Here is a 22,835-nt window from a genome sequence, read left to right as displayed (position 1 = left end):
TGAATTTGACTGAGTTTCCTCAATTTGTTGCTTTTTCCTCTAGTCTAGGCTTAGAAACCACAAGTCTGCAGTAGGTACAAATCAGAGAAAGAAGGGTGAAAAAATGTGCCTCGTGATTGTGAAGATTATCCAATCTTTATGTGCATTTCATTTAAGATGCTTCTCAGCACACACGATGAGCATCGAGCACTGGACTTGACTTCATAAAATAATCCCACCAACAGTAAAATTAAGAAAAACTCTCTCACTCAGGTACTAGCTCTTATCACTTCCCCTGCCCCTTCCTGTGGTACACTCCCTGCAATTATATTATCAATACTTAACAACTTCACAAGCTGAATCAAGAAAAGTAAACCAAACAGTCATTAACAATTCATAATACATAGGTAGGGTGGGGCTGACAGGACTTTTTTTACAGAAAAATTATATCACACATGTGACTTTTTAGATGCCAGTGAACAAAGAGGTATGTTTCGTAACTGTTCATGTCACGTTACAGAAATACCTGGCATTTCAAGGCAGTTAAAAGGAAGACCCACCAGCAATTACAGCAGAAAGCGGACTGCTTAGTTGCAATTCCTCATTAGAACCTTGTCTTCCTAATTATCAAGGTAGCATGCTAAGTAATGCATGTAACAGTATCTTTTTCACAGTATCCAGATCAGTAAAAGCAAATAAACTGCTCCCATTGGTCCTATTTTGCACTGTCTTTCAAAGCTGTATTGAGTGCTTCCCATCTAAACGTGAGTGTTCCAGGTAGGTTGTGCTATAAATTGTTTCCTGGAAGTTCTAGCAAACTATCACTTTGTCAAAAGACTCCCTGTAAGTGTGTGTAGCAAAATGTCCGTGTAACTTTTAAATTTATGGTGGCTACTGTAATTTAAACAGGCTACATAATGGTTCTTTTTAACAACAACAACAAAAAGTACTTAATAGTATATGCCAATATTTCTCATAACCAGAGAGAATAAATCTTCATAAAGACTCCTCCAATGAACTAAAAACAGTACTGGTGACAATATTTATTCTTAAGGGGTCAATGTGCATTACAGGGTACGGTGAATGTTTAAAAGACCTCTCTGGAACTAAAACCATTGGCTTTCTAATTCAGAATTTCTCTCCACTAATGCAAAATGATTGATTGCCTTTATTTCATGTACCTCTTGATTTTTCTTTTCATTCATCATGGGCTGCTTCAAACCAAATGCATTCAAAATCTACCACAAGAAGAGTGGTCTCTTTTAAATTGTTGTAAAGTAATGAAAGGACAGAGTAAATCAATCTCATTTCTGCCTAACCAAAGGATAACCTTTGCTCTATTAAAGTTGTTTAGACAGTCTCAGTGCTTTACCTCACTTTCTGGGTACTAAACATATATGGCACTGTCATCTCAGAGATGCCTTCAGGATTTAAATGAGTGAAGGTAACTAATTCATTAGAAACTTATATATACGCACTCATATAACTGTATTTATCCATCAGAAAAAGCTTTGTTTTTAAGTATTCCGTTCTTTCAAGTGGTTTCAGCAGTACATACTATTCCCTAATTTTGTACATATTTATATGTGTACATCCACATATGCACCCCCCGCCACAAACACACTAAGGCAAGAATGCACATATATCCATTGCATAAGTTAGAAAAGAGTAGAGAATACACAGCAAAGATTAAACCATGACACAATGTTTAAATTTACTATATGGCTTACTGTTCACCAATTGATGCTTCTGAAACAATATAACGAGACTTTGAATCAATATACTTTAAAAAGGAGAACATTGGTTTCACACAGTGGCATTGAATAATTTTTCTGTTTATGAAGTGTGTGTGAGATCTAATTTATTTTCTCCTTCTCCCTAAGCCATCTGGCCACACGCTTTACCATGAAAGGGAGTATAAGACACAGTGTGTGTAAACACCAAATATTCTGATGACCCTTAAGATCTCTCTCACTTTTATGTTCCTATGACACTGCTGAAATCTCCAAATTTATTTCTATCTACACAAAGCCAAAAATATATAGAAGATGCATGAAGTAAACAATAGATGATTTACATGTCCTAAACTCAGCCGAGATAAAATTAAGTGTGCTGCCACTACCCTATGGCATGCAACAAGAAATTTGTAACTCTCCCAGTGAACTTGGAAGAAGGTGGAGTGGGCTTAAGCAGTAGCACATTCACAGAAAAAATTGTGTCTAAAAACATGTAGTAAAAAGAAAAAATTATTGCACTGCCCCAAATTAACTGGATGTCAGAGACTTTTCAAAGGATACTATGTAAAACTTCACATGAAAAGAAATCCAGAAATTACACCACTGTGTTTAAAAAGAGAGATGTGTGTGTTTCAAAACACAATAAACACATACTGTATATGTTTTGAAAAGAACCATAATATAACAACAATATTTGAGAGGTTTAAAAAAAAAGCAATACACCAGAAAAATTACTGAAAAACGAATGGTTGGCCAAGCCACTAATTGTCATTTGGTATTTTCATAAAAGCATACAGATGTTTCCAATCAGGTCTCACCGGTTAAAAAGAAAGTTGGCAAAGCATCAACTATCTTGAATAAAGCATCATCTTTATGATTTTCTCTGAACTCTGCATGTGGTGACCTTTAAAACGGACATACTGCCACCTTGCCCTAGGAGTGGGTAGGGATAGGGAGGTACAGATGAAGAGCACTTCAGCTGCATCTCCGCGAACACCAAACAGGTAGGTTTTATGGAAAAACGAAACAGGCATGCGCACCAACTGTTGACAGGAACCCAAGCCCGAGAAAAAAATACAGTACAAAAAATAACAAGGGCTATTTAACACCTCTTTTCTTACTGCCATATTCAGGATTTTTCCTTGTAACATTTTACATGCTGTTAATTTCAAAGTCCACTACCGTTAAGACCTAGGAGCAACACAAACACGCATCATAAAATATGTTAAAGTTCTAAAGGGTCTGAATTTATTCCTGGTACTAACAATGCAGCATTTCTGTATATGCATGGCCTTGCTATTGACTGTAGCTAATTTGTTTGTAAGCCATCATTAATCTCGGCTGTATATTTTCACAGTTTGCGTAAACACTTCATTTGCATTAAATTTACAGCATTAATGAGATGTGAAATTTAAAATGCTACTTGAAACATAAATGATGTAAGAAACTAGAACAAAAACGTGGTTTTATCACGTTAGAAATCAGCAGACCAATTTAAACCTATTAAACTAGAAATGATGATGTGTTGCATTGAGAATTTGGCTTTATAACTCACCTTCTAAAACTAACATGAAGAAATGTAGGCTTGAACATCTGGGGGAAAAAAACTAAATAACTTGAAAATAATAAGTTGGACATTTTGCTCTGAAAATGTAGCTTATTTTTTAAACTGAGTATTTGTTACTTATCCATCTCATTCTCTTTCCTAAAATCCTACTAAAGATTACATGTATGAGCTCTTGAAAAATGAAATAATTTAAAGAAATACGATTAGAAGTTCCTTAAGATGACACAAATCTAAGACATAAAGCATATGTTTCTTAAAGGGTTCACCTTTGTTTTGCACAAACTTCACCTTCAGATCACAAATACCAAAACCTGTAGGATCCCAGTCTAACCCAAGGTAACAGTGGCAGCACGCAGGAAGGTAATATCACAAAAGCTTCTCTATATCATTAGACCTATGTGAAACTTGCCCACCTGTTGCTGGTGTAGGAAGGATGGGTCTCTTGGACTTAGTCCCACATATCGATTGGCTTGGGATGTGCCTGAGGCTGTGTAGGCTGATTAAGGAAGAACAAAACAGATTGATAAAAATACCAACCTATCATAACTACTACCCTGTCCAGGTACAGCACAAATATGAGAGATCCAGAGTTATGATTTTGCAATATATAGGATGTGTCTGTGTTTTTCCTTTGTTTACTTAATAAAATGCAAAAGAAAAAATGGACCAAATTTGTAAAGGTGTGTGTAAATTCCTATGAACTTCAATGGAAGCTGCATGTGTAAAACATAATGATGTCCCTTGTTAAATAAACGTTCCTCTGATTAATATTTTTTTCAAGTGATTAAATAAGTATTTGAAGGAATCATAAGCCTGATTCTCATTTCCATTACACCAATCTAAGGCATCAGTGAAATCACCAAGATTACAATGCTGAGAGAAAATATTAGTGCACACTTATTCTTACTGCTGTGAAGGCCCATCACAAAACTGTAAGAAAACAACAAAAACTGGAATCAAAAGTTCAGTTTACTTATGTGGCATGAAGTGAATCTTGACAGGCCTTTGGAAACAGTGTGTAATCTCATTAGTATTTTCATGAGAAAGGAGCTAACTTTTACTGTGCAATATAGTATTAAATATTCAACTCCCCTATGCATCAGGAAACATTTTTCCAGGGGGACAATTTAAGGAAGTCTCCCGCTGTCTGCTACAGACGATTACAGAAGTCCATTTCTGAGGAGAAAGGGAATGGTAGGTGATGCTGGGATTAGTTACAGGACATGGATCCTTCACCTGCAGACCACATTCCTGTCTGGTCTCTGTCAGCAATCCCTAAAAGCCATTACTCGCTTTTGGTGGCTTTTGGTGGCATTTCTGAAATGAGGCAGGTGGTCTTACTCCACTTCCCAGTGTGGAGGTGTCCCCACACTGCAATTTGCAGTGTCACAACCTGGAAACTTGCAGGCAGACAAAGCAAAACTGCTAAAATTGAACAGACATCGAGAAGGATGCCAGGGAGGAGCTAGATGGGAGTATTTACTGAATTGGCTTGTTATTATTAAAGTCACACAGCAAACACAAGCAAATTAAATCCACTAAATTTAGGGAGGGGGAGGAAGCTTTATACAGTAAACAGGCTTTACTCAAAAGCTGTCATAAAAATTAATCCGTTATTAGAAGGAAATTATGGTGGAGGCCACAGGGTTCCCCAAATATTATCAAAGCCTGCTGTTCTTTCTTATTCAAAACAATTCTGCTATTGCACTTCAGAACGAAAAGTAGTGCTAATCATTTGCTTTTTTATTCTCATCAGATTGAATAATAATGATAACTTGTTGGACAGCGCATGTTTCATATATCTCTCTATATCTATTTTGAATCAATCATTCAGTTATTGCAAATAAAAGTAAAACTATGCCTTAAAACATATTTAGTCCTGATTTTCCCATTAAGTTAACATTAGCACTCTGTGTGGCAGGTCTATTATGACTGTTAATGTAGTTTATAAGTATTCATATATAATTTACATATCAGCAGGACATGATCGCTCATTTTTTGTTATTTTCTTCGTCAACAAGCTATGTTCCTTCACTTTTTCTTTCTTACAGTTACCAATTCAGTTTCAAAAGGCTTTACCAAGCAGATAGACTACTGAACTGCTCTGAAAACCATAACACTCCGAACACGTAGCATTTATACGCTATCTCATATGCAGAACTGGCACATTCAAATAAAATTTGTACATAGGGGTTTTTTATTATTATTTAGGTGCTGTAGTGACAGGCATTGGATCTTTAGACAAGAAGTTACTTGCACACTGCTGTGGAAGCATGAGGAGTCCTTATTTTAAATATCTAATCCAAGATGTTCCAAAGTTCATGGAGAATCAGGTACCCAAGTTCCACTGAATTGCACAAGAAACTGTGTGCCAACTTCACTTTAAAATATAGTCCAAAATTTCCCTTAGTAGTAGTACAATGAATAGATAAGGTTTGCTTTCCTGTAATGATAAATAATATGGTCAGATTACCAGAACACATCCCAGTGCAGTTCTGACATTGTATTTTTTTCTTTTTGCCTTTTGTATTACAAACCCTGACCTCATTTGAGACAGCTCTTTAGGCCAGGCATGATCATGTCAAAAAGGAAGCAGAAAGAAACCGTGAATACTTGAAACTCTACATTAACTCAGTTTTCTCAGTCTTCTATTACAGACCAAAAGTTCAGAGCAACGGCTTCTTGTTTGCTGCTAAAATTAACTCATCTTAAAAGGCTCAAGAACTGTACCACAAATCACCAGGGAAGATACAGATATACTCTACCACCAGAATTCCTGCTATACTAAAAGAACAGCTAAAATAGTTCCCTAAATCTATCCATATAATTATTTGTTTATACTTAAACAATAGTTTGTCCAAAAGTTACTATTATCCTTTTATAATAAAGGCTTAACCAGTTTTCCTTCTTTACATCTTGGCCACTTCCATGCATTCGTGTCTCAACTCTGCTTCACATTCTAATGAGAAGATTTCAAGCAGTATAACACCTAAGAAACATACAGTGTATGGCCTCCATTAATGACAGACCAAAAGTTAGGGAGTGAATTTGGAGTTCAAATACTACACAGGTGTAAAACAAGTCATTCTAATGTAATGAACCCTAAAGAGATTAGTATTTTTAAAGACTGGTAAGTTTTTTTCCGAAGTGTGTATTTGGAAATGTCTCCTAAAAATCTTCCCCACTCTGACAAAACTGGTAACACTGCCCATATCAAGTCCAAATAAAAGTTCAAAGACAACAGAAATGCACATAGTAGTTAAAAAGCAGCATTCTGCATCACTGAGCATAAGATGAGTATTCGGAAGAGAAGAAATTGCCCTATAGAGAGTAACACCTCGGCTCTTATTTCCAAAACCACAGTTCCATTGAAGGTAATAGGATAAATAATATGGTCCTATATAGTAATAAAGAGCTTAAAACATTAAAGTTAGGGTTTGGCTTTTTTAAAAAAAAACAGTGGATCTACCATCCATTGCATCAATGACAAAGAATTAAAATTTTCTTTTGCCATGTCAGTTGTTTTTCTAAAAAAGACACAACCTATATCAACATGCAATTGTCATAGCTCAGATTCAGTACGCGTGGAAACAAGGCTTGATTTCTGTAGGAAAGCTCATTGAGTAGCAAATCATCCAATCTCTGTTTGGAATTCTGTCTGCGGGTCATTGTAAAACCTTGCTGTCTGGGTGTGCTTCTCAATGTCTTAAACTGTCCACCTTAGATGAACAATCATGTTTTCTTTCTCTTGAATGGTGTTCAAATATGCAGGCTTTTCCCTTTCATTTTGGTTGTCATGTCACAAATTTTTGGTTCATGTAACATGATGCATTGGTTGAAATTTGGGGAGGAAAAGCTTTGCAGTTAGATCACGTTTGCTCTCCATGTAAAATGATGAGCATCCACTTGGTCAAATAGTAGGAAAAGGCGCCTTTTTCTGGCCTCGGTTTGAAATCATATCGAATCTTCGACAGACATTTTTTGTTTCCTAAAGAAATACTTACTGGTTGCTGTAGGTGAAGATGCCTCACCTTCAGTGGATGTAGTGATGGGTTTAGTATCTGTCATGGTCAGGGTCACAGGTCGCACCGCACTGTGATGGGGAGAGGGTGCCAAAACTGGAGTAAAATGGCCAGGCACTTTCCCTACTACTTGACCACTGCTGTTAGGCTACAAAACAAAACCAAAAGAACGCCTCGTGAAACATACACATTGTGTTTAATGAATCTACCCACCTATCTTAGGGTTTTCCAGAATGCCCATCACCACGGTACCTCCGTGCTGGAATGCAGTGTTCTAACAAAGCTACGAATTTCTATGTGGTATTTTCAGCAGGCAGATCCCTCCTCAGACAGGTAGTACATGCTTAAGTAGCAGTGTTTTTTGGCAAGCTTGCTTTCTTTCTGGATGCAACATGCATCCAATTGTTCAAAATATCTTTTCTGTTCCTGCAGTAGCTATGAACCACAGCAAGTCCCACGATAGCAGGATTAAACTGACCAGGCATAGGCCCTAATATACGAAGTATTAAGAGCAAATGAATGATGCAAAACCTCTGTTTTCACATGCCATACCACTCTGGCTTGGAGTATAACCAAGACTTGACCACAGTTGTCCACAGAGATTATGCATACTGGAAGGCTAACCAATAATTCACGTTTGGAAGTGAGGAAGAGGGTTAGGATACAATGCACTATAATGCATACATCATAACTTCTGGCCAAAAGCCGCCTACTAAAAACACAGAAGCGCTTAATAATGGGAACTTTGCAATTCAAGAGCGTAATAAACAAGACACTTCTTTCTTGGATACAAAAGGCAGTCTGCATATGACCTTATGGCATAGGTCATCTAGGTAATATGCCACTTTCTGCATACAGGCACATCTGAATTTGGCAGTCTTCACTGGTAAAAGTGTATGTTTACCCAGTGCTTAAACACGCCTTAGACATTCAACGTGACTGTAAATATGCCAATGCTACATAACTTGCAGAAAAAAATAACAACTAATAAATGGTTCTTTCAACAGTGGCTGGTAACTTTTGTCTTAAACAGATTCTATGTTCTGTGATTCACAGGTATTTTAAAATACAGTCATACAAAGTAAAAAATACTGGGAATCTTTTTATCAGAAGGATCTTGTCAAATTTGAGATAACTCAGAGTAAAGAAATGGACCGATAAAGGACCTGATTCAACTAATACAAGGAAAGGTTAAAAGAGGTAAGCATGACTATGGTAATGAAATAATAACTAGGCTGAGACAATTACTGCAAGTAATGTGCAGAGTATAAAAATGTCGAAGAGGAAGGAATTATTTGGAAAGTACAGGAAGTATAAACTCGGGGTAATGGAATGAAATTGAGAAGGAGGAAACTTAGAATTAACAGCAGGAGAAACTTCCTGGCAGTATGATCTACTAGACTTGGCAAATTCCCCCAAGGGAGAGTCTTGTTCTTTAGGACAGCCAAAACTAAGTTAGAAGAAAACATCAGAAAATATAAGTGCAAACGAAGACCAATCTTGTGTTCATAGGAACACTGAGCAGTTAGCAAACTATTTCGGTCTCTGAAATCACAAGCTTTACAATGAAAAATAACAGTGAAGATGTACACTAATGAGAAGCAGCCAACAAACTAACCCTCTAAATGAAAAGAAGTTACCCCCTAAACCTAACCGCATGTTTGGGGTGGGGGGGGGGGGTGGTGTTGGAGCTGGGATGGGGACAGATGAGCTATGGAATCCCAAGATCTTGCAAAGATAGAAATTGTGTGGTACTTACCAGTTTGCATTCATGTTCCTAGTTGCATAAGCTAAGAAGTTACTACTAGGAGTTTAGTAACGGGAATAAGTGTCAGCTGTCAAAGTAGCTTCAAAATAAGAAAGCAGCAGAGATTCAAAGGAATCACAACACTTTCACAAATAACACAATTTCCACAAATAACTGGCATGCTACATGAAGTTTTGTTGACGAGGTGAAACTTAACAGTTAGCTAGATATCCCTCATTACGTGTATTTGAAATGAAAATGAGATGTGGCAGGATATATACAAGACAATTTCTAGAGAATAATGTGGCCTAAGTGTTTACTGAGCATTTTCTTGCACGCTGATATGACCAATGGGGTCATAAGTGGGGAACTCACTCAGTAATTACAAAGGCATGTCCTCAAGAATACAATTTACGTACTTTATATTAAGTAGGTGTCAATAAGCCCACTTTATTTGTTATCTATCTTAGCAGAGGTTTAGGAAATTTCATTTTGTGGAGGCTATTAAAATAAGTCTGCCAGCCTCTAAAACCAGGTGTCCTGGCAACCAGAAATCTGACGCCACCTGCCTTAGAAAAAAAATGAAAATTTTAACTAACATCAATTCAGAAAATCTGTGAGAGTTACCTAAAACAAATTCACCATGCAAATGACCCAAGATACTCCAAAACTTAAAGGCAAGCATCCTCACTCACTGGCTGTCCAACTTGAGACATCTCGATGTTGCAGTAAAACAGGCTCTGCCATAGGTTCGGGAGCTGTGACACGGTTTGAAACATTTGTGGGCAAAACTGTCACAAATATAGGCAGGCCTTATGATAAACTTTCCTCCAAAACACTGAAATTCTTGCTACATTGGACTGGATTTTCAGCTTGTTTCTGGGGAGCCTGCTGCAGAGGCAAGCCCCCTCTCCTGCCCTGGAAGCCCAGCTGTTCACACAGCCTGCTGGAGGGACTACCACCCTGGAGCTCCTAGGTGAAGTCACCGACCTGTGACTACCACAGGGCTACCTTCGGATGCCCCATCCCTGGAAGTGTTCAAGGCCGGGTTGGATGAGGCTTTGGGCAACCTGGTGTAGTGGAAGGTGTCCCTGCCCATGGCAGGGGGGTTGGAACTAGATGATCTTTAAGGTCCCTTCCAACCCAAACCATTCTATGATTCTATGATTTAATACAAATTCATTTTGTCCTTATTTAAAACAAGTTCTAAGTTGCAGTTCATTTTTCCCTGAAGAGATTCTTACAGACAAACACAGTACAGGTGAAAATCAACCGTTACCATCAACTAGGGCATCAATATGCCTGTGTGATGGATTCACAAACAGAGAGATGATGCCTGAGGCATAAATCTCAAGCAAGTTGTATGGAGGCAGCTGTGTTAGATAAACAAGCTGTGCATTTGAAAATGGGAGAGACAAAGAAGCAAACACAATGAAGGTCTGGCAAATTTAGCCCAAATTTATGCAGGTATACATTTTTTTTCTATTGTTGGACTGGAGACTAATTTGATTTAAAGATCTGTGTTACCTTTTTCAGCTTTTTCATTCAAACCATCTTGAACTGCTACAGATTAATCCATTCATGTGCTCAAAGCCACAGATGAGTTATACTCACTGTCATAGCTGTAATGTAACTTAACTTAGATTGTCTGACTGTTAGTATCTGGTTGTGTGCACTATGCCCACTTTCAGTTAATCCTTAGGTCTGAAGTCTGAACAGAAACTTGTAACAAATATGAATATGGACTTCCTTAAAATCAGGATTCACGATACCTGTTTTCCCTACTGGGATTTTACTAACATATTTATAACCAACAATTAAACAACCTCCTCTCAGACTTCTGTTCACATATTGGCCCTAATATCAGCTCATTTACACCTTAGGTCTTCAGAACAGTGTTTTGTCATATAGCTCACTACTTCCAGCATCAAAACATCTTTCTGATGTCATGGTGGAATGACAATGCTAACATCTACAAATGAGATATCCAAACATAACAGACATTTGGCACACATATTAAACAATTCAGATAAACTATCAAGTTGCTTAAAATGTTTAAATTTGCATAGCATCTTTTTTTACAAAAGAATTGTAATTATAATTCCAAATTCCAAATAAAATAATTTCAGTTTTCCTTGGTATCTTAAATACAAAGCATCTTCAAAAAAAAAAATCAAAAAAAGCCAGAAAAAAAATCTTAATCCTGTGCATGTTCTAGGTAAAGCTACATGAGATACTGTGTTAGGCATTTCAGAACTTTAAGTTTCAGGGCTTAATAAAAATTATGTTATTCCTGCTAAGTACTATACTTGAAGAACAACATATTTGCATCTCAAAACGCATTTTTCAGTAGAAACTCTGTGTTTCCTGAGAAGGCTACCCTATTCTAGGCAGCTGATCAACCAATGAGTGCAGTTTAGTTAAACTGGATTCAGTGTGTTTGGAAATACTGTCACCTATTTCTTCTCAACATTTCCAGCCCCTTGTAACGGCAAAGTTCAGATATTATGGTGAAGAAAATCCCTGCAAAACCCTACGGCAGTGTAGTTTTGAGACCACTGATTGAATTAATTTTGTTGATAAAGCTGTAGAAGATCCAGTTCTGCACGTTTTGGTCCCCTGCTCACAGTATCTTATTTTAACAGTTGTCTACTAGCCACCTCTATGAACCTGAAGATCATAGCTGGTAAGTTCTGTCTTTGAGTCCATGTCATTGTGCTCCGTGATATCCACACGGGTGACGGATGTGTCAGAAAATCTGCAGGTAAAAGAAACTGGAAGAAATACCTTCCATTTTTCTAAACCCTCTGCCTCTTTTTTTTTTTTTTTTTTTTTTTTTGGTTATACAATGTAAACCTGACCTTTCATCTCAGCAGAGCTTTAGCCTAGGGCACCCTAGCCTCCCACTGGAGACAGCTCCATGTTACAGGAGGCAGTTTCCTCAAATGCGCGGCAGAACTATCCTCAAGTTATTACCTATCTCAGTAAGATAACACAGTGCCTTTGAGTCTCTGCTAAATGTAAGGGAGTGACATCATTAGACCACTGCCACTAAGACTGTAGAAGGTGTTGTAGGGCAACTCCTCCTCAGGTTGAACTCAGCCGGTTCCACAGAGTATTTATTTAACAAGAAGCAAGGCTATACAGATTTCCTTTCTGCTATTGAGCATCATGGTAGCAACAGAAATGTACTTTGCCTTTTTATAGCACCCCCTACCACCGTTGAATCTTACTAGTCTCCATACCCTTGCAACCTGAGTAACTCATCACTACAGCACATCTCACACAGACCTCACTGGGAGATGCCACACAAAAGCTTCAGGTGACGTGACATGCAGCTACCTGCCCGCCGGAGGAATGAGCTTTAGAAATAACATGTTGTTGCCAGTACTTGGCTGACAACATCACTTCTGTACTACTTTCTGAGAGAAATCAAGGTGTTGACTTTGATCTATAAAGCTCTGAGTCTCATCCATTTGAGAAAGCATTTTCCCCTTGATGTAACGCTGCTGAAAATGAGAGCAACTGCAGAGCTTCTGCAACCCATGTTCAGACACAGACATTGTAAGACATTCTAGGCGAAGAGTCCTCCATCCTGAATCACAATTTTACCTGTGAGCTCACAGAATCTGAATTACTTGTCAACAGGTAGAGCACAAGAAAATACCCAGCTTTCCTTGTACAGATGCCTTAACTACAGGGTAACTCTGTGTTACACAAGCATGAGAAAGGAAATCTCTTTGTAGATAAACGTTCAAAAGACATCTTTGGGTTAAATGGTATTTCATGCCCTCTGGAGACTTACAACTGTGCATTTAATAAACTAAAAAATGAGCAAACTAAATACAAAGTAATCATTTACAACTGCAATTAAATCTTCAAATGCCTTGTCAGTAGGCACAGTTGAGCTAGTACTTTCTCTCTGCCTCCCAATCACAATTAAAGATAGCACATTGCCATATTTAATCATCAATAATTTCTTGAAAACTGCAAGGAAAAACTTGTCCAAGAAGCTGAAAACTATTAAATGTCAACAAATAAAGGTGCTACCTCTACCAAAGACACCATATGCATATCTCCTGTGTCAGCTTATTCTGGTAGTACTCTCCCAGGAACCAACAGGAAAGCCTTTGACCAGCCCAAACAGAGCCTCACAAGATTCTCTCCTCGTGGCTAAATGACTGCAGTTATTGTATTGAAGAAAGACAAGGCATCTGCCTGGCAATCCTGAAGAGTGCACCTATCTTTCATTGAACAAAAAACTGAATACCCCAGCCAATTATCAGGGGAAAATAAGTGGCCTCATCAGCTTCCAGAAGCAGCTCTTCTCAAGCCATTCAGATATTTCTGTCTTTAGATAAAGATAAGACCATGAAAAAGATAAAGCTGCAAACTAGCAGCAACAAAGTACATTTTAATAGTCCCAGGAATTCTTATGTGGACAGCGGTTCACATGGACTGTAGCATGTAAGAAATGTAAGCCATTTATTGTAAGAGGAAAAGAGTCCAATGCTTAACTCCCCCAGATTAGAGGCAGTTTTACCATGCCACTGAAAACTGCATTACTTCATCAAAAGTACCATTAAATTCGATGTAAGGTTACCTGTAAAATGCACCCTTCATAATCCAAACTCAAAGGGATTGCAAGATTGTCTACTTCTGTTTGTTTGGTTCAGTCAGAAAAAAAATTTCTCACTGATGCCCGAATGTTCTTCAGCAGGATTCACCTTAACTCTTTGCTTTACCATTGTTTCCACCATGCTTGCTGACCCTTCTTCTGTGATTCACTGTACCTTAATCAGGAAATTATTCCATTTAACTTGACGGGGCATTATGTTTGGAGCTTTTGGTTTTGACTTCAGCCACACAGGTGCTGTCATGCTTGGTGATCGGATTGGAAGCCTGATTTTGATACTGCATATTGATTCATACACTCTCGATTATCAATGCATTTCAAGTGTGTGCAGATTTGTGTCTGTGCACGCGCACGTGTCGATACACACAGAGGAGGTAATATTTTCCAAGATTAAAAGATTCACCCATCTGGGATCACTCAGAAAGGAAATCCGTGCTCAAAATTTGCGATAGCTTTGAAAACCTGAGTACACTGTAGGAGGATAAACGCCGTAGGTGGATCAGACACGTACCAATCAGTTTTTGCTGACACTTGCACTGAGTAACCAGCACCAGTTTAACTGTGGAGAGAGCAGCACCCCATCACAATACGGGTACAAGCTCGAGCACACAGTCTCACCCAGTAACGTGTGTGCCTGGCTAAGAAAAGCATTGACGTGAGTACAATAAAAAGGGCTCAGCAGAATTACTGAATTAGTGGAAAGTACATCAGTTCTCAAAACCTTGGGAACTTTTCAAACTATTAGTTGGAGGCAAGTCCAGCTCTGTATCTAACAAGGTCCACTTCTGTTTGGTACATTTGTTTATTTATATTCTCCAGATTGAACAGGGGATAAAAAGCAGATAGGCACGAAACCGACAGCCACAGCTCTCTATTGTTTAGGATCATCCATTGTTGAATCATTTTTCACTGAAGCCAAAGGGCCTGTTTGAACTTCCTGACTGTTCATCACACATAATTTGGAGTACTTAACATTACGTCAAGAAAATTGCCCACTGCTTCCCACCGTGCAAACCTATGGAAGCTCTATATTTTTAAACTAATTTTACTTAAAGTATTCCATTGAATAGCATGACTGTCTCACTATAATCAGTGCAGCAGTAATGTAATTAATCTCAAAATTGCTGTGGGGAGTACAAGGCATCTCAGTTGCTTGTCGTAACAATCTAAATTAGCGTATTACTGAAAGATGTTGGGGAGGAACAGTTCATTTTAGGTAAATGCTGTCAGGGTATCCATCCTTTCTATTTCTAAAGCTGAAATTAAAACTATCATCATAGTTCTCCTTTTGAAATCCAAATGAGTATGTTTTGAGGTGGCAAAGTATAATTAAATTTGATGTGGTATTCCTACAGATGCAGTTTTGCATTTTACAATAATTAAATTTGTTTGAATAAAAATTCATGTTTTATTTAGAAAAGAAAAACTGGTTTGGCTCAAAGCATGCCATTGTATCAGAACAATTCCCTTTTGTCACTGAAACTTCACAGACGGCTGCTTCTTCTTTTCCTAAGCAAAAAAATATTCCTGCTGTTTTACTTTTTGTACAGACATCTTTTAACTGTTCTATTCAGAGATATTTTAACTGGGCATGCAACTCCTCTAATGTACAGCATATCTCAGAGGTGAACTGTCAAGAATTAAATTTGAAAGCGATTCCACTAATAATAGTGATTAATGATAATAAATTGCAGAGAATAGCTAATGCAGATGCCTGGAATCCCATATTTGGTATTGTTTAACCCTGTCCCCTCTTCTCAGGAGCAAAATCAAGCATCAAATGAAATGAAAAGCATTATCCTAATATAAAGATGACAAAAGTAGCAAATTGAGGCCAGTTTGGCCTCTTATTCCCTACGATGTCACAGCACAAGAATAGGAAGCGCTTTGAGTTTGCCACAACCCCGAATCAAAAATAAGCGGAGTAAATTTTTATCTTTCAAGGTCTAAAGATTAATCTTTCAACTGCAAATAAGGGAAGAGAGTAAGAATCTTGCTGGACAGAACTGAAAGTGCTACTCCTGCTCAATGAATACGGTCCCTGATGTTAAAATCACAAGACAGCACATTTGTCAACTGTCTGAAAGTCAGATACTTCATTTAGATGTTGCATTTTTTCAGCAATGATCCAAAGCAGAACACTGAACAATCCAAGAGATTATCACCTAATCTGCTCTTTTAATACATATAAGAAATCAAAATGTAAGTAAAACAAGCACCGAATAATTAAAGAAATGCATAACAGTAAGGGTCTGATTTTAATTTGCATAACTTTTCCCTTAATAGTGCCTAATTAAGACATCAGTTTAAAAAAAAAAAAAATCCAACAGAACTCTAAGATTTTCCGCACTGAATTAACGTTAAGGACTTTTAATGGTTGTCTTAATTAGACTTTGTTATTCATGGAAATTTTACACAAATTAAAATCAGGTCCTCCATGCGACATTCCCAGCTGACTCTCAGTGAAAATGCTATACGGGTCTGAAAGACTTTTAATCTGTGCACAGATAGCAATTTGTATTCTAACGAAGACATACTCCTTTTTCAATTCTTGGTTTAATTTGCATTAATATTATAACCAACAAAAATCACATAGTTAGGATTTCTCCCTTCAAACTAGCTTTTGATTTTATGGACCCACCATTTTCTTTAATTACATGGAAAATCATGCAGCTGGACCAGAGCACTAGCCCATGGGGACAATAGCCACAATGACCTTCTGAACAGCCCAGAGGGGCCGTATCTGTTATTCAGCACAGAAAGTTTGGTTCAGTCTCAAGTTCTGTCGGTGTCATGCCTGAAAGGTCTGTCATTATGGGTGAAAAACGAAAAAAAACAGAGTCCAAAACAAAATGCTGTTGCAGCAACCCCTTCATCCCTGATAAGACAGTCCTTCCAAAGGAACCTAACTCTTAGGAGTGGGAAAACCTGGCTGTTGTCTCTCTAGTTTACGTTCCCAAGGCTCTTCTAAAAAAGATGCTAAAGGACAAGATACAGGGCCCTACAGGAGCCTTTCAGACAAGGCATCAAAAATAAATAACAGCCTGAGCAGCAAAGATTACATTACACTGACACTGGAAGTATTCCAAGTATTGACAGACCAAGTCTCAGCCGCAGTTTATCCGACGGTGCAGATCACATCCTAACGCTACGTGCTGATGCTATCATGGAAAGCAGTTCTGCACACAGACCTTCACAAATTACTTGGCTAATGAAAACCATGTTAATTTCCCATATCAGACACAAGTCTGAATGGGTGTAGCAGGCAGGAACTCATCTGTTACTGCATGTTCTCTACAAAAGGAAGAAAAAACCAATTTGACGGGTCTGTGCTGTGCTGCTGGGCTCACTACAGTAACGCCTTTGCATCCGTGCAAAGAAACGTCAGGTGCCTACGAAACAGCGCGAGCATCACCTCGCCAGAGTTTGTTCTCATTGTCATTCTATAAAAACTCCTGTACATCCGTGCACGTGAGCGCATGCACGTGTAGGCATCAGCACACACCTTGCTCCATCCTGCAGCAGGACCCTTGTCTCCGGTGGCCCTGCACGACTAGGTCGTACCTAGCGGGTCGGTATGACTAACCTGCACCCTTTATTCGGCCATGTTGAAGAGGAGAAGTTGCTGGATCACTTATGTGCCAGCTCCCAGCTTGCTCTGAGATCAGAACTAGTGAAATACCAGTCTAGATGCCCTGGAAGACACACAATCCTCACAGTATCTCTTCTGGAGGGTTTGCATTGTTTTACAGTACCTGGCTAGTCTGAGGGCTGGACGGGTCGTAGGAAGGTACGTAATTCTTCAGAGTATCCTGAGGATTCAGGTGGGGAGGATATCTGATCGTTGGATGAGAGAAGTAGCTAGACGGGGCAGGAGGGAGAATAGCTTGTGCTGGAAATGGCAATGGTGACGGTGGAGGTGGAGTTCTAGTTGAGATGACTGGAGGAAACAAAATAAAATCAAAATTACTTCGCTTTTCCTAAAACTCTTCATCCCCATGTTACAGCAAGAAAAATTAAAAGTCAGTTATAAATCAGTACACTGCACTCCTGCTTCATGGTATCTTTACAGAAAAACTTGCATGTCCTCATCTCACATCATCCCAGGCTACTGTTTTAAATTCATAAATACTGTATCTTGTTTTGGTTTTGTGGGTTATGCCATTATATTTTTTCTTTTTTTTTTCTTTAAACAGTAGCCACACTCCAGCATAAAAGGCATTTCAATTATGCAGTTTTCCCATATGGATCCCAAATAAACAAAATAAATATTTTACTCAATAAATAAAACGCCCACTTTTATCCACAGAACTTGAACAGAGGAGAACAAAGTCACCAATTCCTAAGAAATAGCTAATGATTCCTCACTGCATTGCACTCTACCTGCCTCACGAGGGAACAGGGTAATAACCAATAATGCCTTGAATATTAGCTGAACTTTTTGAAAATGATAATGAAAATCCAACCTCAGAGCCTGGGAAACCAATCCATCCAATGAAAGTATCTCTGAGAAACAAAAAAGTCTACCTTATATATATATATCTTTATTTGTGTTCTCTTTCTTCCCAGACTCTACAAACACACATTTCTCTATCTATAAACTATATGTAATGTCTAAACAACCAGCAATATTTTCACAGTGAAAGGAATGTACAGCATGTCCTGCTGCTGCCCAGTCATCCAGCTGGAAGAGGAGAATCACCCTTACTACACGTCTAGAGTTGTAGTAGGCTTGTAGTCTCTTGGCAACGTATTTAAAAGGAGGTACTGAGTGCCATGGGAATGGTGAAAAGACAACAGCGTGTTCATTTTCGTTAGTGGGAGAGTACAAAATCAGGTCTGTATACACAAGATATCTTACAAACTTGTGTATACGTCATAGTTTTCCCAAGAAAAAACAACAGCAGGAACGTTCCAAAATTTCTGTACTTGGTAATCAAAACCTTGCAAATCTCAAAACTATTGCTCACCGACATAATAGAACAGGCTACGCAGACAGAAATCAGGTTTCCTAGCAAGTAAATAGCTCATCTACAAATTAGGTTATGACTGTCACTCAAATACAAATATCTAAAAATTATATGCTAAAGCAAATAAACAGATCTACGCACAAGTACAGGGCCAAAAATAATTATGGCAGCTTCTTTAGTGACAGGCTCATTTTAATCACAGCCCCACCAGTTCAGTTTAGTCATGAAACGTTAGCTACTGCTCTGACATGTGGGAGCTGTGCAAAACAAACACAAGTGAGAAGAAATCCATCCCTTCCATTTCACCATCATCTTGGATGTGCTTGAGTATTTCCTGATACTGGAAACCTTACAGAGACCAGAATGGGTCCAGGCTCACTTTCATGATACAAATTAAGTGGATGTTAAGGGGAAAATAGTCCTTACACATGAATTGAAAGAGAGGAACTTGAAATCATAGAGAAATCACAAAACAAAAGCTTCTCAAAGCAGAACTATAAGTTAAAGAAGAGAAAGAGTCCTCAAATCTGTTTTACTCCTCTAGCCATCCAGTGCTGCTCAAGAAATGAATCCCTTAATATGCAGTTTTTAAGGAGACATGATGAGCTGATAAGGGGAGACTTTGAGGACTGTGTTCTCCTCTGAAGAATCAGGATCACTCTCATCTCTAAAATTAAACTGGCCATGATGCAGGAATTTTCCTGTCATTCCTGATAAACCCTCAAGGTAACATGCATTCAGTCACACTTCAAGTTTCTCCTTCACACTTTAAACGAAGTTTTACTATGGATTTACCATAGATTTCAGAAAACAGATGTTGAGATGTTGAAAAATATTTATCAGGACTCTTTAGACAAAGCATTCAAAAGAAGCACTAGTACTTATTTCATTGTGTCACGTAGCAAACATGATTGTCATTTCTCTTGTGTATTTAAAATCCAACCTATTCTGGTATTTAAACGCAATATAGTCATAGCAACAATAATAATTAAAAAAAAAAAAAAAGATGTAGGTGGAAGGGGGAAAGACAGGGAGGTTTTTCCTCTATCAGTTTCTTCATGCAATTTACAGTTTATTTTATTCACTGGATAATCCTAAATCCTTTCCACCGACTTGCAGCAGTCTACTACCTGAAATCAGTTTAATGAGCATTCCTGGAAGGATACCCCAAACTCTTCCATTTCTACTCTAACCAGTATTATAAATGGGGTCAGGTCTCTCAGAAAGTCTGCAAAAATGCATCACAATCTGATTGCAAGAAGGGAGAACAGATAAATGAATAAGGAGGTATTTCTTCCTCCTTCCTAATCCTCACCACTGTGTGCAACTCCTGGGATTCCTGGGTGGTGATGCTGGGGAAAAGTGCTCAATCTTGGTGAAGAATCCTGGGGAGAAGTAGGACTAAACAAAGGCTTTTCAGGTTTCTTCATTGTAGGAGAAGACATATCTGCAACAGAAAAACAATGGAACAGTGACATTAGCTTAGAAGCCTGTCTCAGGGCATGTAATTTTGTAGACTGAAGATATTTATTTTTACTGTTCCTGCATAAATATTGTTTGGTGACCCAACTCCCTTATGACTGATAAACTAATTTTAAACTATAGCTTTCAAACTTGAGAATGAATAATAATCCCCTCATTGGTCTTTGTCCTGCAAAACAGAAACTACATTCCTTTCATACCAGTCAAGCCAAACAGTGAAGAAATGCATGTCTTCAGAACCTTCCCTAGACACTTCTCAGCTCCTCAGAACATCACCAAATCATCTTCTCCTTCAACAACCACATAATCTTTATTGCATTTTTTAATGGAACACCTACACTCAGGTGTGTAGGGTAACTGCCATACACATGCCGGTTTATGGTATTTATTATCTTGTTATTTCAAAACCCATCCCTCACCCTTCCCAAAACCATAGTGAAACAATGTAACCTCCCTAAGAATAAAGGATACTGTAACTTCTTTATCTCATATTTTCCATGTCTCAAGTAGGGCATTCCCACCTCTTCCTTCCAGCTTCCCTATCAACAAAAGCATCTCTGTAGAGATCACTGCGTGAAGATAATGCACTGGCAGGGACAGATGTACCGTTTCTACAACGCAGGGTTACTGATATCGCATAAAGCAAAAATACTGGATTATTTCTGAAAGCTTAAACTAATTAAACAACATTTGTTGGACTTTGCACCGAATTATTTCAAAGTTAATTATAATAATTTTATAGGACATACATCAATATCATAAGCGGGTTCCATTTCACATCAATGGGACTAACTCATGTTTAAAGCAAAGGCCATTTCTTAAGTACTTTACTGGACTGGGGCCACGTTGCAGATGACTTTCCTGCATGGACTACGTTAGCTTAAAGCGCTTTTGACACTTTTGCTGTTGGCACACTGTATTGTGCTATTCTGGGGGACACGCAATCATCTCGGAAGTCAAAGACAGGCCTGCAAAATGTGAGTGCTTTACTGAGACCGAACTGGACCAGTGCCTTCTGAACTGGCTGGAGTTTAAGAGTGGGTTTTCACCCTGAAAGCCATACTTAGAGCAGACCCATCCAAATGAGAAGCCACTTGTCTGCTCTGCCCCATCCCACTGTCAAGCCCTGCATAGGCACTGGCAGCAGACCCAGATCAGACTCGGCCAGTGCCCCTCCACTATCCCCCTGCAACTCCCCTGCTCCCCTTTGGTCCTGACAATTGTCTGTTGATTTCACAGAATCACAGAATCATAGAATCACAGAATGTCAGGGATTGGAAGGGACCCCAAAGGATCATCTAGTCCAATCCCCCTGCCGGAGCAGGACCACCTAGAGCAGATCACACAAGAACGTGTCCAGGCGGGTTTGGAACATCTCCAGAGAAGGAGACTCCACAACCTCTGTGGGAAGCCTGTTCCAGTGTTCTGTTACCCTTACTGGGAAGAAGTTCTTCCTCATGTGTAAGCAGAACCTCCTATGTTCCAACTTATATCCATTTCCCCTTGTCCTATCATTGGATGCCACTGAGAAGAGCCTGGCTCCATCCTCATGGCAGTCACCCTTTCCATATTTATAAACATTCATGAGGTCTCCCCTCAGTCTCCTCTTCTCCAAACTAAAGAGACTCAGCTCCCTCAGCCTTTCCTCATAAGGGAGATGCTCCACTCCCTCCATCATCTTTGTGGCCCTGCGCTGGACTCTCTCAAGCAGTTCCCTGTCCTTCGTGAACTGAGGGGCCCAGAACTGGACACAATATTCCAGATGCGGCCTCACCAGGGCAGAGTAGAAGGGGAGGAGAACCTCTCTCGACCTACTCACCACACCCCTTCTAATACACCCCAGGATGCCATTGGCCTTCTTGGTCACAAGGGCACATTGCTGGCTCATGGTCATCCTGCTGTCCGCCAGGACCCCCAGGTCCCTTTCCCCTGTGCTGCTCCCCAGCAGTTCAGTCCCCAACTTGTACTGGTACATGGGGTTGTTCTTACCCAGAATCAAGACTCTACACTTGCCCTTGTTGTATTTCATTAAGTTTCTCCCTGCCCAACTCTCCAGCCTGTCCAGGTCTCTGTATTTCCCACATACCCTGCAAAGTTCACCTCTTCAAGAAGGGCGCTGAGAAAGGATTTTCTTCTGCGAAACATACAGCAAGAGCGAGGAATTGCTTTACAGCAGAGCAATTCAACACTCATTCAGTTTTAACAGATATGACCAAGGTTACTGTATGCTTTTTATTATACTGATCTGTTGCAATTTTATGTTGGTAGCAAAAACGCTGAGTGTTGACAGAGGCACCTCTAGCTGTCTTATAAAAATTCAGTAAATAAATTGTTGTTGAGGAAGAAAACGGAGGAATGTTTTGTTTCTTTGAATCTATCAGCAGGTAGCAAAGACATAGTTAACAAGTGGTTACAGTTTTGTTGAATACATTCTGCTAAGCTAAGAAATAATTTTTAGAATTACAAGACTGGGGGTTTTTTACATTGAGTTTTGCACAGGCAAACCATGATAAGAAGGCATATTAATTCTGGAATAATTTTCAAATATTTAATTATGTTTTGTTTTCTGCCCAAATGACAGCCCTAGCTTCTTCATATAAGGCTCTAGTTCCATTAGAGCAAGAAAATTTTTAAACCTCCACAACAGATGTAGGGTTTTATAATAGCCCAGGACAAAATTAACCAGTTATTGTCTT

General features: G+C 38.8%; 1 protein-coding gene across 7 annotated transcripts in view; it reads right to left on the bottom strand.

The window, feature by feature from the left end:
* NFIB (nuclear factor I B) overlaps positions 1–22,835 on the bottom strand; it is a 265,735-nt gene that overhangs the window by 17,449 nt on the left and 225,451 nt on the right. For 3 of the 7 annotated variants that reach the window (XM_086630003.1, XM_086630004.1, XM_086630005.1), the window contains exons 7-8: positions 19,973–20,104; positions 17,443–17,627 (exon numbers count right to left, since the gene is read on the bottom strand). In XM_086630003.1, the coding sequence (XP_086486129.1) occupies positions 17,443–17,627; positions 19,973–20,104 (317 nt within the window). Of the gene's footprint in view, positions 1–3,695; positions 3,779–7,286; positions 7,453–17,442; positions 17,628–19,972; positions 20,105–22,835 lie in introns of all 7 variants that reach the window. The other 4 variants (XM_086629999.1, XM_086630001.1, XM_086630000.1 and 1 more) reach the window with 2 other exon arrangements.

The sequence above is a fragment of the Tauraco erythrolophus genome, chromosome Z (assembly GCF_009769465.1).
Source record: "Tauraco erythrolophus isolate bTauEry1 chromosome Z, bTauEry1.pri, whole genome shotgun sequence".
Taxonomy (NCBI): Eukaryota; Metazoa; Chordata; class Aves; order Musophagiformes; family Musophagidae; genus Tauraco; species Tauraco erythrolophus.
The sequence above is the reverse complement of the archived record's forward strand: the minus strand, read 5'-3'. Positions and strand labels throughout refer to the sequence as shown.